Raw genomic sequence first — 19,294 nt, 5'->3', positions numbered from 1 at the left:
ATGGATTAAAGATAAACAGTATTTTTTTGCGGGGGGGACAGATATCACTGGATGAATTTGAACAGAAGTCAGATAACCATGTTTTGGGTTCCATAGTAGGAGATTCACAGGGCAGGTGGTTGGAATAGATGGCCTTTAAGATCCCTTTTGACCCTCCCATTCTGTGGTCTTGACATCTGGTGGTCTGTGAAACTTACTTTGCTTCAGTTCTTTGCTGAATTCATAATTATATTTAAGCAGACCGCTGGAAAAGATTTACTTCCTTGTATTGCTGCATGTAGAACTGTGCCTCATAAACATAATTGATACGTTTGTTAATGAGCTATTGATGCTCTCCTTTATTTATACTCCCCAAATGATAAACAAAGTAAATCTAATGCCATTAAGCAACCCTGGCATAAACTGGCACAACACTAATGCACTAAAACAGCTTCAAAGAGATAGTACAACCAAGTCTAGATAATTAGCCATTAAATGCTGCAAAAAAACAAAAACAAAAGGATTTTTAATATTTCTGCAAAACGCATCTCATCTGGATAGTTTTCCCAAGTCTGTCACTTCAAGACAGGTTATCTTGTGCCTGAACTTGTATGTTAAATCCGAACAAATGACATTAGAGGATGTTTTCCAAAAACCTGAAGCAAGATGATCCATCTCCAGTTAATTAAATGCTTTAAAGCTGCGGCAAAAACAGAATAAGTTGATCCGTCAGAACAGTTAATCTGAAATTGAGGAGATGTTTAAGGGACAAGAAGTTCCCGAGGAACATCTTTTATGCTTGCTCACTTTCCTTTGGAAGGACATCAAGGGAGCCTGGGTTTATTTACATGGACAGGTAATCCTCAATTTACGACCAATCATTAGCAACCATTCAAAGTTACGACCTACCTGAGAAGGGGATTTAAGATCCGGTCCCAAAGTTCCAAGGATTGCTTCCTCCTACGGTTAAGTGATTAGACATCAGCAACACAACTGCATTTATAGCGATTTGCAACATCGTGTGACCAATGGTTTTGCCAAAAACCTGCACCACCGCAAACAATGGGTTTGCTTAACAGCCACAGCATTTGTCTAATCACCACTACTGACTGCTGCAGAAAAGGTCATAGAATCAAGTTGGTCATGTGACTAATCCGATTTACAACCATCACGATATATGTGCAGAGAAGTGCAACCAGGATGATGAGGGGACTGGAGGCTAAAACATACGATGAACAGTTGCAGGAACTGGGCATGGCTAGTCTAGTGAAGAGAAGGACCGGGGAGACATGATAGCAGGGTTCCAATATTTGAGGGGTTGTCACAGAGAGGAGGGGGTCAACCTATTTTCCAAGGGACCTGAAGGCCAGACAAGGAATAATGGATGGAAACTGATCAAGGAGAGAGTCAACCTGGAAATAAGGAGAAATTTTCGGACAGTGAGAACAATCAACCAATAGAACAGAAGTTGCCTTCGGAAGTTGTGGGAATTTCATCACTGGAGGCTTTCAAGAAGAGATTGGACTGCCATTTGTCAGAAATGGTGTAGGGTCTCCTGGTTGTGCAGAAGGTTGGACTAGATGACCTACAAGGTCCCTTCCAGCTCTGATAATCTGTAAGGATCTGTATATGATCATAATGGGCAGACTCCATTATGATGATATATTGAAGATTACTTGCATACATTATTACTTATTTACAGAGAAGTTCCATTCAAACAGTAATGTCCAATGGCAGTCAGAACGCTGGTCAATGTCAGATTTCCAGAGAGTCCTTGATACATATTTTTTTTCTTGTTGTCTTCCCAAATTCACTCCATTTTTTCCCCTCTTTTGTCTGCCAGAAGCAGCAGCTTGCTCATCCTGATTTATATTTAGTTGCCTGCCAAGCTTAGAAGGAGACCAAAGATGAATTGTCTTCTTTGATCTTTTCCTAATTTGGAGTATCATCTAACCTGCTGCTGCCAAAAAATAGGGTGTCATTCTGTCCATCTCATGGCTAGGAATTGAAGGCAATGGAAAGGCAAGCAACCTGCCACCTGTTGGTAAGCAACCATCTAAAACCCATGTGTTTCATGGAGGCACATTGTACACGGTGTGTCTAAGAAGGATGTGCAGGCCATTTTGCCAAGCCATTTATTTGCAGATGTCTTGGGCACTTCTTGCTTCACTAACCCTTTCGACTGTTATCTCAGAAGACATACATTCCTAAGAGTGTTTCTTGGTCAAAGAAGTCAAGATATTAGCCACGTCGTCTGTGTGATACACAGAAAGCACCATTTAATGCGTATCGAATGCAGTAAAAAAAGAGGCCTTCCATTGCATCATACTGTATCTTAAGCATTATTAGGGCCACATTCTGATCTTGGTTATATTCCTGAAGAACGTGTGTGTGTGTGTGTGTGTGTGTGTGTGTGTGTGTGTGTGTGTAAAGATGCCTCAGACAGTCCCACTGACAGCAGACAGCAATCACTAAGGGACACAACCCAAAAGCGACTTTTGTATACAGGAACATCTTCATAGTGTTATGGACTAGACCCTATCCCAAATGAAACAAACAAAATGTTTTAAAAGTTATGATGTTTACGTAGTTACTTACCAAGGACATCCAAATTATATTAAAGTAACCAAAATATGACAAGGCATGTCACAACTTTTGAGTACCTTTAATGTTTGGAAATTGAAAGTTTGAAAAATTTGACATGCCACTCTATCCAAGATAGGAGACTTCACAGAAAGTCATGAAGAATAAGAGGACTAAGATCCTGTGGGACTTCCAGATCAGGGGTGGGTTCTAAAATTTTTTACTACCGGTTCTGTGGGCGTGGCTTTTTTGTGGGCATGGCTTGATGGTCATGTGACAATTCTTTGGGATTTAGCAGAGGTAGTGGTCTACCAGGCTTTTAACTGCTTGCAGAGCTGTACCAGTCTACTCATTTGTTTTTGGAGGCCCTGGTCTACTCGTTTATTTTTGCAGGCACTGGTCTACTCATTTGTTTTTGGAGGCACTGGTCTACCCATTTATTTTTGCAGGCACCAGTCTATTCATTTGTTTTTGAAGGCACCGGTCTACCACCACACTGCCTTTTAACACTGATCAGCTGTAGGGCGGCTCTTTGAAGCCCCGTGGCAAGAGTTTAAACAGTTTTTTTTTTCTAGCTGATCAGCTGGGACTCAGGAGGCAGCAATAGATTGGGGGTGGGGCCAAATAAAAGGTAAGAATAATGCGGGGAGACAGGGGGGCAGAACCGGTTCGGTGACGTTATATCGTCACCGCTACCGGCTTGGTGGAACCGGGCCGAACCGGGAGGAACCCACCACGGTTCCAGATTCTTGTGAGACAGGCGAGTTCTGACTATTAAATCAGACATCATGGTAGTAGACAAAAATCAGAGGTCTGTGGTGGTGATAGATGCAGCGGTGCCAAGTGACATCAACATCAGGAAGAAGGACAAGGAGAATCTGGAAGAGTAACAGGACTTGAATGAGGAACTGGAGAGAGTGTGGAAAGTCAAGACCAAAGTGGTTCCAATGATGGTAGGAGCACTCATGGCTGTGATTCCTAAGCTTGAAGAGGGGCTCCAACAGATCTCAGGAACATCGGAGCTCTCTTTCCAGATAATACAATGGTAGGAACAGCTGAAATCATGCACAGAACTCTCAAACTCCCAGGCCTCTGGTAGAGGACCCAAGATTGAGGAAGACACATAGGCGTGAGAAGGGAGTGAGTCTATCTGTCTGTCTGTCTGTCGCTAACACTGCTTACTAAGTGTTGAATCCGTAGACAAAGGATTTGAAATCTTGGTAAGGAGTTGTGATTTCGTAAAAGGAAACAGTCCAAAATGGAGGCTAGTGATGAGTCCCAGTACTAGTCATACAGTGCCCCCTAGTGGTCAATAGTAAATAAAAGAATTTATTTTAAAAAATATACATTCCCATTGGGTGTGAGGTCTTTAATACAAGGCCCGGACAAAATTAATAGCTGCAAGGGGGTGGGGTGAAATGGAGGAGGCATATCTCTATAGCAACTAATTCCTTAGCATTTTTTTGTTTGTTTGTTTGGATTTGGCTTAACTCAACAGTTTCGTGACTGAGTTTGCCTGGGTCAGAATATTAAAACAAAACTGCTATTAAAAAACAGCTGGTTCAAGATAAGTGCATTCAAGCAATTTTTTACGTGCCTCGAACCTGACATTTTATTTTAAAAAAGCAGTATTAATGAGAGATGAACAGTGAGAAAAAGCCATTCCAGGTCATTATTTAGAAGCCTGATTTCCTTAATGAGCTATGATACTCTGCCCAGGAAAGAAATAGAAACAGGCTACCAAAATAGATCACAACACATGATGCCAAATTAGTCATCCAATTGCTGCATCCAATTATGAAATAGCCCATCCAAATGTCACTTCACAATGTAACCCAGAAATTCCTTTTTTTCCCCCCTTGCACTCTTTATTTCATGCTTGCTTTCTAGATAGTTAAAATATTACTGTTAGTTTGGAGCGGTGCTTCTTAACCTTAACAGCTTTAAGCTGGCTGAATTCCAACTCCTAGAATTTTCCAGCCAAAATTGCAAAATTGAAGAAGGGGAATGAGTGAGACACCCACCACCTTTAAAGCTGGATGACATTCCTTTTTGCATTTGAAAGTGAACTTAGAATAGATCGCTTTGATATGGTCACTAACCAGATATGAACCCAGTTCAACAAAATTGAGAGAACTGGAGCCACAAATGACAAGTACAAGGGGTCCTTGTCTTATAACTATTTATTTAGGGACTGTTCTGTAGAAAGTTAACACTCACCCCACTCCTACAAGAATGAAATATTCTAGGAAATATTAAAAAGGCAGAATATTATGTTTCCCTGGATGAGAAAAGGAGAAACATGTTTTTAAAGACAAAGAGCAGCTCCCTGCAGCTCCCTGCCCCCAGCAGATATTTTGGTGTACATTAAGAAAGACTGGGCCAGCCTATCTACAAGACAATTAGAACTTCAGCTCCAGGGAGATGGGATTAAGACATGACCCTCAGGACATAATAGGATTAGCCCTCTACCCATCTAGCAGCATGGCTCACTGCATTGCAAAATCACCTGGGGACATTACATCACCCAGCAAGGTTCAACCAACCTTAATTCAGACAACCTCCGCTGTGACCCCTGCATAGCCCCCTGGGAGTCTGACAGCCAATAGAATACATGCCCTTGCCACAGGAACAGGAAGCTCAAGTTCAAAGCCCAAAGAGAGGGTATAAATAACACTCACTCTCCACTCCATGTGGTCAGTTACCCAGAATCACATGGCCTTGGTGGTTCTGCTTCACCATTAAATCCATCTTTCCAATCAGCCTCCATGTTTCCAGTGTCTTTCTCCCCAGTTGGAACTGAATCCAGATGGACAGATCTTCCAACAGGTCAAAGTTACTACAACACTGGGGAAAAAAATTACTTATGACCCAATATGGGTCGGTCATCAGGACCGGCGGTTTTATCTTCCAAGTTTTCAGACTCATACTGGAGCCCAGCTTCCGAGAACTTCTCTCTAGCAGAGTGTGTGCTTTGGGCTGGTCTGAGTGTGGTATTTATATGGTACCTGCTGTATGTGGCTTTTTAGATATTGATTGGGCTGTTGATGGCTGGCTGTTAAGTCATTGGCTGTTGTTTGCTCCTGCTGCCAACCCCTCACCTCCTGAGTATTTGATAAGCTGGTGGTAAATCAGCACTCCTGTTGACTGAGGAGGGACCCATTCAAGTGATGGAAGCCTGGGAAATGGGCCCCTGGTCAGAGAGAGGTTCCTGAAGATGGGCTCCCATACGAGTCTGAAAGCTTGGAAGATACAATCTCTGATCCAGTAGTAGGGTCCACTTACCTTTGCTACTAGTTCGGAACTGTGAGCATGCATGACACTTGCGTGTGGCACTTCTGCGCATGTACAGAGCATCCGTGATGACATCCAGGCGGGTGGACAGAGCCACCCGCCACCACCACTACACGTTCGCCCAGTAGAAACTCACCACTGCTCTGGTCCCAGTGACCGACCCAGATGGGATCCTGCAACATTATCCTTGGACATGTAGATTTGTCTTCATTCATAACTTATGACCGTTTTTCACACTTACGACCATTACAGCATCTCCATGGTCATGTGATCAAAATTCAGGGGCTTGGCAACAGACTCATATTTATGACGATTGCAATGTCCCAGGATCATGTTATCACCTTTTGCAACCTTCTGACAAGCAGAGTCAATGGGGAAGACAGATTCATTTAAAAACCATGTTACTATTTTAACAGCTGCAGTGACTCACTTAATAACTGTGGCAAGAAAGATTGTAAAATGGGGCAAAACTCGCTTAACAAATGTCTCGCTCAGTAACAGAAATTTTGGGCTCAACTGTAGTCATAAGTCAAGGACGACCTGTGCTAGAATACTAAAACTTAAATAATGATAGTTTTAGAAGTTTCTACCTTTTGCACCATGGCTAAATTATGTGACATAGTCTCTTTCTTTCTCTCGCACGCACCCACACAACCACACATGATTTTTGAGAGTTAGGCACTACATGCATTCCAACTCAATAAATATCGTGGGAGAAATTAAGTAAATGAAAAGCAAAGTAATTAACGCCATTCATGCTAAATAGTTAAATAATACCATTAAATTCAAATTACCTTGAACTTAAGAGGCATCGAAGAGACGTTCCTGTACTTACTTTTATAGTGGCAAATGTACACCACATCTTTTTGCTCATAGGCCAAGAGTCTACAATTTAGACTCTTCCTTTATGATTCCTAGATCATAAAGGAATGATCAAAGAGTCAAAGAAAATAGACTCTTCAATGCTAAATTTATTTCATTTACTAAAGATGGAAAAACCCAAAGAACATAGAGAAGGTCAACAAGAAATAGACAAGAAAGAATGTATGTTGTTGTTCAGCCACTACATGATATGTGACTCTTTGCAACCCCATGGCATGCTAGACCTCTCTGTCCTCCAAATTCATGTTCATTGCATCTAATGCTATCTGATTCTCTGCCGTCTTCTTCTCCTTTTACCTTCAATTTTTCCCAACATCAGTGTCTTTTCCAGTCAGTCCTCTCTTCTGATTTGGTGGCCAAAGTATTTGAACTTCAGCTTCAGGATCTGTCCTTCCAAAGAACAGTCAGGGTTGATTTCTTTTGGGATGGACTGATATGATCTCCTTTCAATCCAGGGGTTCATCAAAAACAGATCATGCCAAGCAGATCTTATTTCATTCTTTGACAAAGTGACTAAATTACTGGATCATGAGATACTTCAGAATAGTATACTTAGATTTTAGTGAAGCATTTGATAAAGTAGATCACAAACCTACTTCTTGGCAAGCTAGAAAAACGTGGGATAGACAGCACTACCACTATATGGGTTTGTAACTGACTGACATATCATACTCAATATGTAGTCGTTGACAGAACTACATCCATATGGAAGGAAGTAAGCAGTGTGGTACTCCAAGGTTATGTCTTAGACCCAGTACTCTTCAATATCTTCATAAATGATCTAGACAAGGGAATAAAATGGGAACTCATCAAATTTGCAGATGACACTAAGCTGGCAGGAATAGCCAACAGCCCATAAGACAATCTCAAGATCCAAAAGGTTCTTGACAGACTTGAACATTGGACCCTATTTAACAAAATGAAATTCAACATACTGTAGATAAAAGTAAGGTTTTACATTTAGGCAGGAAAAACCCAACTGTATAGGTACTGACTAGTCACTAGGTGAATCTTGGCTTAATGCCAGTAATTGTGATAGGGATATTGGAGTTCTAGTGGACTCCAATATGAGCCAATAGTGTGCAGCAGCAGCCAAAAGAACTAATGCAATCCTAGGCTGCATTAATAGAGGGACAGAATCATGATCACATGAAGTTCTTGTACCACTTTACAAAGCCTTAGTAAGGCCACACTTGGAATACTGCATCCAGTTCTGGTCACCACAATACAAAAAAGATGTTGCGATTCTGGAAAGAGTGCAGAGAAGAGCAACAAGAATAATTAGGGGGGTGAAGGCTAAAACTTAAGAAGAATGGTTATGTCTAGTCTAATGAAAAGAAGGACTAGATGTGATAGCAATGTTCCAATATTTGAGGGATTGCCACAAAGAAGAGGGGGTCAACCTAATCTCCAAGGTACCTGAAGGCAAGACAAAAAGCAATGGATGGAAATTAATCAAGGAAAGAGCCAATTAGAACTAAGGAGAAATTTCATGACAGTCAGAACAATTAATCAGTGGAACGACTTGCCTTCAGAAGTTGTGGGTGCTCCGTTATTAGAGGATTTTAAGAAGGGACTGGACAGCCACTTGTCTGGAATGATATAGAGTCTCCTGCCTAAGCAGGGGGTTGGATTAGAAGACCTCTAAGATCCCTTTCACTAGAATAACTCAGTGGAAAACTCATTCTTATTTAGCTAAACTATGCATAATTATTTTCAGGTCAGATAAACTTGGAAGCATTCACAGCTGATGCCCTAACCCTGATTATGCATGCACTGATGTGGTCATGTGACCACTGGGAGATTTTTCTCATTGTAAATTCAGAACTGAGTTGTAAGTACTTTTGGGGTGGGGGCATCCAATATACCTTCAACTGATCGCTAAGAGTCTGGATGTAAGTCGAGGACTACCTGTACTTTATCTGATATTCTATGAAAGTTTGTCACATGGAAACGGTCGAAGTGTTTTGCATGCCTTCCGTAGAAAATCCATGTTTCTCAGGCATACGGGAGAGTAGTATGGCTCTGTATCCTCCAATTTTATAAAGAGTAAAGAACATAGTGGTGAACTTGAACTTGTCACAGTAGATCCCGTTAAGGACAGCGGAGGTGCAGGATCTTATTAAAATCTCCCAATGTTTTATTCGTTTACAGGGAGCCTCAAAATCTCTACCCTCCCGAGGTTAGCAATGCAAAGCTCCAATATGCGGGATGGGGACCCAAAGGCCAACAGCTGGTAAGAAACTGTTCACTATGACTTTTTGTCTTCCTTTGCTGCAAAGTCAGTCACAAACACGAGTAAAAGGGATCCCATATGGCCTCTTGGCTTACTTTGCAGATTTAACCATGCAGCCCCGTTGCTGATAGGTCAGGACTTAATTCAGCACTGATAGCACTTGTCTAATAGCAAGACCAATTTGCTTCTCGGTGATCCAAAGAATTCATACGCTAAAATCCAGCAGAAGCAGAAGAGATTAGGGCTATAATTGAGAGGTGGTTCTAATCCCTTCATAGCAGTGGTGAAATCCAATTTTTTTTACTACCGGTTCTGTGGGCATGGCTTGGTGGGCGTGGTGTGGCTTGGTGGGCGTGGCAGGGGAAGGACATTGCAAAATCCCCATTCCCACCGCACTCCAGGGGAAGGATACTGCAAAATCCCCATTCCCACCCCACTCTGGGGCCAGCCAGAGGTAGTATTTGCTGGTTCTCCGAACTGCTGAAAATGTCCGCTACCAGTTCTCCAGAACCTGTCAGAACCTGCTGGATTTCACCCCTGCTTCATAGCCACAGAAATTCCCTAGGGGACTACGGCCAATCTCTCTCTGTGAGCTGCAAAGCCTGGGGTGATGCAGTGGCAAAACTCGTGAACTAGGAGTGTGGAGATCCAGGTTTTGGCTCCTCCCTCAGTTATTAAAGGCTACTAGGTATGAAGAAAAACCTAGCAGAACTGGGAGAAGAAAGACCAAGGCATTATGCTGACAGAAAAGATTTCTCAGTCAAGAGCCAACTACAACTTAACTCTGCTGCTTCCCACCCCACACCCCTTGTATTTCATTGACCATAACTCAAGGATCATCATCTCTAGACATTGTGCTGGACATGGCAAGAAAGAACCTCTCTCTAACAGTCCCAGGAGCTCTTCAGATGCTGCTTTGAACCCAGCTATAAGTAGTCCTTGACTTAACAACCACCTCTGAGCCCAAAATTTCTCTTGCTAAGCTAGACAGTTGTAAAGTGGGTCTTGTTCCATTTTATGACTTTTCTTGCCACCAATGTTATAAGTGAAACACTGTCGTTGTTAAGTTAGTAACACGGTTGTTAAGTGAATCTGGCTTCCCCATTGACTTTGCTTGTCAGAAAGTCACAAAAGGGGAATCACATGACCCCGGGACACTGCAACCGTCATAAATATGAGACAGTTATCAAACATCCAAAGTTTGATCACGTGACCAGGCTGATGATACCTACAGTCATATGTGTGAAAAAGTGTCATGTCACATTTTTCAATGCTGTTGTAACTTGGAATGGTCACTAAACAAAACGTTGTCTATGGAGATTCTCAGTCATCCAGGTCATGGTTGTCCCAAAGGTGCTTTTTCAAGAGGCAGCTGGACTTTCTGGTTTTCTCTGAAGACGTTTTGCTTCTCATCCAAGAAACCAGAAAGTCCAGTTGCCTCTTGAAAAAGCACCCTTGGAATAAACAAATGGTTGTAAGTTGAGAACTACCTGTAGTGTGTTTGTTTATTTCAATTGTGTGCTGTGCAATTTCCTAGGCAGCCAACAGTCTCATCATAAGACAAAGGCATCTATAGGATAAAGAGAAACTAATTTGAGCATACATTAAAAAAAAGACAAATCAAAAATAGAATGCTGTGCCCTCTTTACCAATCAGATCATCCTCTCCTCATGCACTAGAGCAGTGGTAGGAATAACTTGGGCATATTCTGGAGTTCTTGGAGTAATTTTTGATCTTGTTTTCTTGGGGTGACAATGGCATTATTCAAGACTGGAAAAAGGGTGACGGGTCAAACAGTTTAAGGAACCAACAAAGAAGAATATTTGAACCTCAGAGTTGAACTGTGAGATCCTGGGTAGTCTCTGAGCTTGGTGGTTTTCTTGCAGACCTTTAATTACCAAACTAAGTAACATCATCAGTGCTACAAGGCAACAGAGTTTGCTCTCTGTTTACATAAGGTGGCTTGCCTCGTCAGTGTTGGTGGAAGTGCTGTTTTCCTCATGGATTAACACCAAGAATAATACCATACCATACTAACAACCGAGCAGTAAACAATACTCCAATGAAGGAAGTACCGGTACTAGCTCAGACAAAAGATCAAACGGAAAACAACAGCCAAATCAAGAAACCATCAAGACCACTCCACCAAAACTGACAAGGCAAGCCACTTGTATATAAACAGAGAGAAAACCCCATAGGTGCACAGGTAGATCAATACGAGAGAAGGTGTTCCCTCCAGGTCTAACACCAGGAAGAGCCTTAAAATTGAATTTACTATATATCCAACTGGCAAATAGTGCATAAGCAGAAGGATCACTCAGATATATTGAGATACAGCTGTTATCACCCAGACAGCCATGTTCCTTATGAATTGTATCTTCCAAATGTTCTTCAAGGACAGACCTGTGCACAATGCAATGTAGTAATCCAAGCAACAGGTGATTGGGGTGTGAGGAAAGCCTTTTTTAAAAAAATTTGATTTATATGCTGCCCTTCTCCGGAGACTCAGGGCGGCTTACAATGCGCTAAGCAATAGCCTTCATCCTTTTGTATATTTATACAAAGTCAGTTTATTGCCCCCACAAACTGGGTCCTCAATTTACCTACCTTAGAAAGGATAGAAGGCTAAGTCAACCTTGAGCCTTGGCGAGATTTGAACCTGAAGTAATTGCAGGCAGCTGTTCTTAATAACAGGGTGCTTTAGACCACTGTACTACCAAGGCTCTATTGATCTATCTATTGATCCAAGAATGGACATTTTTAACACATATGGTATAACTAGGCAAAGCCTTCCTTGCTAAAGCTCCAGCCTCCTTATTAAATAGAGCCTTGGTAGTACAGTGGTCTAAGGCACCCTGTTATTAAGCTAGTTATTAAGACCAGCTGCCTGCAATTACTGCAGGTTCGAATCTCGCCAAGGCTCAAGGTTGACTCAGCCTTCCATCCTTTCTAAGGTAGGTAAATTGAGGACCCAGTTTGTGGGGGCAATAAGCTGACCTTGTATAAATATACAAAAGTATGAAGGCTATTGCTGAGCACATTGTAAGCCACCCTGAGTCTCCGGAGAAGGGTGGCATATAAATAAATAAAAAAAAAAGGAGTTATGACTTTAGGAAGATCTCCAGTCTTCTAGCTGTCTCTGAATAGGAGAGTACAATTCCATTCATGGTCAAAGATGGTATTTTTCAGGAATCAATGGGCCTACAAGCAAAAGTATCTCAGTCTCGGAGGGATTTAATCTGCATCTCTTCTTCCCTGACCCTGACTGACTCCAAGACACTGAGTCAGCATTTTGACTCTGTTGCCCGTTTGGCCTGGGGCCAAGAGAAATAGTTGGGTATCATCAGCAGATTGAAAATATAGGTCCTCATATCAACAAATTCCTCCCCCAGCAGTTTAATGTAGATGTTAAAAAGAAGTGAAGAGAAGATGGCCCTGAGGCACTTCACAAAGTAAAGATTTCAACTTGTCACTTCAGGTCGTTCAGCCAGTGACTCAGAGGAGATCCTAAGTAGGAGATATTTCCTGGTGGGCTTTCTCAACCATGAGGAGCCAGGAATTTTCCACATTTTAATTTTGTTGTTCTTATGAGTGAATTTATCACTAACTCTGCACCCGCTTCAAAGAAACCTTGTTTTGACCTTGTCAAGCCACTCTGCCAACGCATAGCCAAAATCCTAGCTCTTAATCATTGATGCCAGCCACAAAACCATGTGCTCTCCATATCTGTAATGCAATAAAGTATAAGCAATGAACAAGGGTGTACCATTTCACAAGAAGAAAACTTAATTTACGGTGATGCCCTACATAAACATCAGTGATATTAGGTTACCGGATGCAAGATAATCCATCTTGCAGAAGTTTAAAGCATAGAGGCCACTTTGGTTAAGAAATTCTGGGAACAATATAACAAGGCAGTTAACATGCAAAAATATAGATAGTCCTCAATTTACAACCCATGTAACGATGGTGTTACAAAGGCAATGGAAAAGGCAATTTGCAATCTGTCCTTGAAGTTATGACCATCATACCACGCCAGTTGATCACAAATCAGGTACTTGGCAACCAGCTCACATATACAACTGGTTGCAGCAAGCTGCAGTGATGTGATTGCAACTTTTGACTTTCCCAGTTGGTTTCCAACAAACAATGTTAATTGGAGAAGCCAGATTCGCTTAGCGACCATGATAAATGTGAATGTAAAATCAGGTCCAGTCATATGACTTAATGACATCATCATTCAGCAACGGAAATTACAGTCCTAATTATAGCCATAAGTTGTAACTAGTTTAGAAGCCCAGGAACAATGTTCTACACAGTCATAGAAAATATTAAAGCAGAATAAAACATTATTCTGCTTTTTAATGAAAACATTAAAAAGTGTTTTCTACTTCTATAAGGGGCTAAAATGTGCAGTAGAGTTTGTGCAAAATACAAATTATTGCAAGATTTGTTGCCAAGTCCTGGTAAAAATGTGTGTGAGAGAGAGTTAGATTACTTTTAAAAAATAAATATGCAGAGGAGAGATTGTAAGGCTAAACATCAGTGGATCCTCAGAGAAGCATCAATATAATGATAATTTTTAAGATTCCAAATGAGCTATTTTTTGATTCAGCATTTAGTCTGAGGAAGACTTTTGCTGAAGGTCAGGCAGTTCCACAACATTATTTTTGCTCCAAACATTGTCAGCTTTTGGGGTATTAAAGATATTATATGCAGAAAATCCTTCTGGGTTTTAAAGATTAATATGAGCTGCTGTTCCAAAAATTAAAATAAAACCTATGTTAGTTTTAATAGAAGCTTTAGAGCTTGTTCAGCATTAGACAGAGATAGGCTACCTCAAACAGTTTTAAAGTTTGTGCAAAGTCACTATAAATCAGTGCTTAGAGCAGGGGTGTCAAACTGGCGACCCGCAGGCTGGATGGATCACATGCAGGCCACTCCCACCCCAGCTCCGCGAATGGAAAAAAGTCACAAAAGTCACGTGACGGCAGGGGTGGGTTATACTTACCTTTACTACCAGTTCGCAACGGGGTCGCACACGCTCTTCTGCGCATGCGCAGAAGCATTTTGATGACATCAGGGGCAGTGGGCAGAGCCTCCCACCAGTTTTATTACCGGTTCTATAGAATCGGTGCAAACCGGGGGCAACCCACCACTGCGTGACGGCAACGTGACGCCTTGAGTTTGACACCCGTGGATTAGAGCATTTATTCTGCACGTTTTCAAATTCAGTCTCTGATAAGGTAGTTCTTAACAACCTTTTGTTTAGTGACCGAAGGTACAATGACACTAAAAAAAGTGACTTATGACCATTTTTCACACTTATGACTTATGACTGTCACAGCATCCTCACAATTATGGGGTCAACATCTGTACACTGGCAATATCTATGATGGTTACACCATCCCAGGGTCGTGTAATAACTATTTGGGATCTACCCAGCCAACTTCTGAAAAGCAAAGTCAAGGGGGAAAGTCAGATTTGCATAATTCACTTAACAATCATCATGATTTGCTTAACAATTGTGACAAAAAATGTCATAAAATCAATTAGCTCGTATAACAACTGCTTGACTTAGTAAAAGAAACTCTGGTCCCAATTGTGGTCATAAATCGAGTACCAGCTGTATCATCAGTTAAGTTGGTAGCAGATAATAATTTTATTTTAAGAGAGGCAAACGGGTCATTTCCGGGCTCCAGAGGGCCTCTGGTGGGGGAAGCCGTTTTCGCCCTTCCCAGGCTTCTAGAAAGGCTCTGGAGTTTGGAGAGAGCGAAGAATGGGCCTACCGGACCTAGTGGCCCATCACGTGCCAAAAGCAGGAAGAACATGGGAGGGGGGGCGGTCATGCACGCATGCACGGGGGGACAGGGCATATAGAATTATGGGTGTGGGCACGCACGCATATGCACAAATCCCCACCCCCACAGTCCCCTCACTTTTGGCACCCTATGGCAAAAAGGTTAGCCATCACTGCTCTAGAGGAATTGATTATCTGGATTCGTATTATCCAAGACTGGGGTCTAGTTATGGATATGAGATAATAATGATGCTCTTATAGATAATATTTGGGGTGACTTGGATAAAGATAGTAAACGTATCCCAGTCTTCTTAGACCTCTGGTTGACTGCTGATGCAATCAAGCTGTTAGAAGAATTTCTTCTCTATAGTTTGTTCCTTGCTCAAGTCAGAGAGTCAGACACCATAATTCAGAGTTCCAATGTTTTATGTCAAGTCATATACAAGGCATTTAGCACTGACTGTGCCAGGCCCTTTTAAGAGGCAAAAAGGCATTTTTAAGTCAGGTATAAACAACCCATACTTTTCGGAGTATAAGATGCACTTTTTCCCCCCTAAAAGAGAATGGAAATGTTGGTGCAATTTATACACCGAATACAGCCATTTTTGGCCTCCCAAAACCTCGCTCCAAGCATCCCGTTTTGGCCAAAACCAGACCCATTTTTCACAAAAACAGGACTTGTAGAGGGTTTGGGAGGCCTGCAGAGTGCTCCTGGGGGCCGGGGAGGGCAAAAACTTTTTTTTTCTTGTTTACCTCTTCAAACTCTTAGTGCGTCCTATACTCCAATGCGTCTTATAGTCTGAAAAATACGATAGTCTGTGCATATGTAATTCTAGAATTTTCAAATTTTGTTTTCCAAATTAGGAGTAGCCTAATAATTGGCACTTCTTATCTCTGTTGCTATGAGCTTAATATTATCCTCACATTCCTTTCTTATCTATGTTATGAGACACTCTGTGTATGATGGCCAAACATTAATTTCTCTTCTAAGCTGGCATTAATTTGGGTTTTTAATAACTGTTTCCTAACAAAACACAGTACCCTACTGGGTTGTTTACAGAGGCTGAGGATCGAACAGGATTCCTTGCAGTAGTTCTTCTATTTCCTTAACAGACTCTCACAGTTGGTGATGGTACTTCAGTTATTCTCCACTGTAGAATACAGGTAGTCCTTGATTTATGACCACAATTGAGCCCAACATTTCCGTTGCTTGGTGATGAGTTTTGCCCCATTTTACAAACTTTCTCGTCACAGTTGTTAAGTGAATCACAGCAGTTGTTAAGTTAGTAACACAATTATTATGTTAATCTGGCTTTGCAACCTTCATAAATACATGCCAGTTGTCAAGTGTCTGGATTTTGATCATGGGATCATGGGAATGCTGCAATGGTTGTAAGTGTGAAAAATAGTCACCAGTCATTTTTTTTCAGTACTGTTGTAACTTTAAATGGTCACCAGTGGTGGGTTGCTACCAGTTCGCCCCAGTTCGGGCAGAAGCTTCTGTGCATGTGCAGATTGGGGGGGGGGAGCGCGTGCGAGTGAACCGGTAGCAAAGATAAGTGAAACCCACCCCTGATGGTCACTAAATGAATGGTGTAAATCGAGGACTACCTGTACTCTTTCCCTGGTACAGGTAGTCCTCACTTAATAACCACATTTAGCATCAGTAACTTACGGTATATCTCTAGGCATTGCAGCCATGAAATAAGACATCATGTGACCAAGATGAATTTTTATGATATCACTTCCATCGAGGTTGTTACATACACCACTGGCGGGGTCACTAAACAAGACATCAGATGATTACAATTTGCAATTCCATTGCTGGCTTCTTGTTCCATTGCTTTTTCTTGTCACAAGCCAGCTGCAAAGCACACAAATGTCAATCATGTGATTCCCCCCCCCCCGGGGCACTTTAAAGGACTGCCAGTTGCAAAATGCTCAAGTGTCAATCATGTGGCACTGGAGATGCTCTGATGGTTGCAAGCACAAGGTCCACCTTGTAAATTTACCTTTTCCTGGCCATCATAACTTCAAACAGTCACTAAACAGGGCAGTTGTTAAATGAGAACTGTATGCATGTCATATCTGCATGAAGCTGTTGGGAAACGTAATTCAGTGGTTTGGGGTCTGGGACAGAGGTGGGTTTCAGCAGGTTCTGACCAGTAGTTCGGAGAACCGGTAGTAAAAATTCTGACTGGCCCCACCCACATCTATTCTCTGCCTCCCGAGTCCTAGCTAATCGTGAGGAAATGGGAATTTTGCAATAACTTTCCCCTGGAGTGGGGTAGGAATGGAGATTTTACAATATCCTTCCCCTGCCACGGCCACCAAACCACGACCACCAAGCCACACCCACAGAACCGGTAGTAAAAAATTTTGAATCCCACCACTGGTTTGGGATCATCATTATTGCTGATGATGCTCAGCTGGAGATGCTATCAAAAGAAGTGATTTGTGGTAGAAGTGGAGGCTCTTTGGAGTGACCTTCCTGTTTGAGATTAGATCTACACCAACGTAATCCCTTTCTAGAAGACAAGGGAAACTGAGGTCTTCTAAAATGCTTGCATCGAATACCCCTTTGTTTGGTGTTGCATCGTTTATGACTTTTAGTCTTCATTGTATTTCTAACTTTTTTGCTATGTTGTATGTGTAAACCAGCGGTCCCCGACTTTTCCAGCTTTCTGGACTGCCACTGGTGGTCACTGAGGTGTGAGAAGGGATGGTTCAGCGCAAGCAGTGGGCAAGTGCGTGTGCCCACCACTCACACAAGTGGAGAGGCACCCACTCAAACACTCACATACCGCTTGTGCAACCTTGTTCCATACAGCCCCTGGCCTCGGGGTTGGGTACCCCTGGGGTAAGCGATAGAGAGTCTGCAGGCTAAAAATCTAATGAAGAGAAGAGAAGGGAAGGGAAGGGAAGGGAAGGGAAGGGAAGGGAAGGGAAGGGAAGGGAAGGGAAGGGAAGGGAAGAGAAGAGAAGAGAAGAGAAGAGAAGAGAAGAGAAGAGAAGAGAAGAGAAGAGAAGAGAAGAGAAGAGAAGAGAAGAGAATAACAGAGTTGGAAGGGACCTTGGAGGTCTTCTAGTCCAGCCCCCTGCTCAGACAGGAAACCCTAAGCCATTTCAGACAAATGGTTGTCCAATCTCTTCTTAAAAACTTCCAAGGTTGGAGCATTCACAACTTCTGGAGGCAAGTTCTTCCACTGGTTAATTGTTCTCACTGACAGAAAATTTCTTCTTAGTTCTAAGTTGCTTCTCTCCTTGATTAGTTTCCACCCATTGCTTCTTGTCCTGCCTTCAGGTGCTTTGGAGAATAGCTTGACATCCTCTTCTTTGTCCCTGAGATATCGAAACACTGCTGTCATGTCACCCCTAGTCCTTCTTTTCATCAAACTAGACATACCCAATTCTTACAACTGTTCTAGCCTCCAGTCCCCTAATCATCTTTGTCTGAGTGATCATAAGCAACTCCCTGTTTCTATTTCTAAGCAAGACGTTTGTTAAGTGAGTTTTGCCCCATTTTATGGCCTTTCTTGTCATGAAGTGAATCACTGCAGGTGTCAAGTTAGTAACATGGTTGTTAAATTAACCTGGTTTCCCCACTGACATTGCTTATCAGAAAGTTACAAAAGGGGTTCACATGAACCCAGAACATTGCAATCTTCAAAATTATGTGTTAGTTCCCAGAGTCTGAATTTTGATCCTATGACCACGGAGATGGTGCAAAAGTTGTAAGTGTGAAAAATGGTTATGTCAGTACTGATACAATTTTGAAGGGTCACTAAACGAACTGTTGCAAATTGAGGACTTAGGTGTATGTGGTGGTTTCTAGTCTAGCTTTCTTTCTTATTATTACATTCATCAATATTGAATGCTTCTGATGATAGACAGACTTCTGACATGGCCATTGGAGACTTTACTGCTTGTCAGTAGGTTACTGATTTTCGTATGTCAGTTCTAAGAGGCTGTGCCAGGAAGAGAATGCTGTCTAAAACTAATTTACAAAGAGGCAGAAATTGCATCCATTTCCCTAATAGGTTGTTAAGCATTTCACAGTATAAAAAAAAAATCACTGCTACAGATATAACACGTATTTGCAAAGAGCTCATCTTAAAATAACTACAATGGCACTAAATTGAGTTTTGTATTTCCAGATGGAGAGCCAGACATGAAAAATAGCCTTTTAAAATAACATATGGCCACTGTTATGAGAAAATTGGGCTTGTTTGTTGCTCAGTCACAACCTTATTTTAAATGCAGCCTGCATGTTGTGTATTATATTATCTAGGTCACTTGTGTACTTCACCATTTTTCCGTCTGCATAAGGGCTCACTGAAGGAAACATTTGATTTATACACAAACCTTAACAATACAGGTAATCCTCAATTTAAGATCAAAATCCCAGACTTTATTGTGGTCAAAAGTCAAGGATTGCCTGTAAGAATTTTGGTCAACAGTCATTGCGGTCATAAGTCAAAGTACCTTGTCCCAAAGGTGCTTTTTCAAGAGGCAACTGG

At 41.8% G+C, this 19,294-nt stretch overlaps 1 protein-coding gene across 4 annotated transcripts in view; it reads left to right on the top strand.

Annotated features, from left to right (window-relative positions):
* Positions 1-19,294, top strand: part of DPP6 (dipeptidyl peptidase like 6) — a 545,144-nt gene that overhangs the window by 412,879 nt on the left and 112,971 nt on the right. For all 4 annotated transcript variants that reach the window (XM_034401660.3, XM_060683461.2, XM_034401658.3 and 1 more), the window contains exon 7: positions 8,893-8,974. In XM_034401660.3, the coding sequence (XP_034257551.1) occupies positions 8,893-8,974 (82 nt within the window). The remainder of the gene's footprint in view (positions 1-8,892; positions 8,975-19,294) is intronic.

Source organism: Pantherophis guttatus, chromosome 4 (assembly GCF_059756535.1).
Source record: "Pantherophis guttatus breed Tessera chromosome 4, ASM5975653v1, whole genome shotgun sequence".
NCBI lineage: Eukaryota > Metazoa > Chordata > Lepidosauria > Squamata > Colubridae > Pantherophis > Pantherophis guttatus.
The sequence above is the reverse complement of the archived record's forward strand: the minus strand, read 5'-3'. Positions and strand labels throughout refer to the sequence as shown.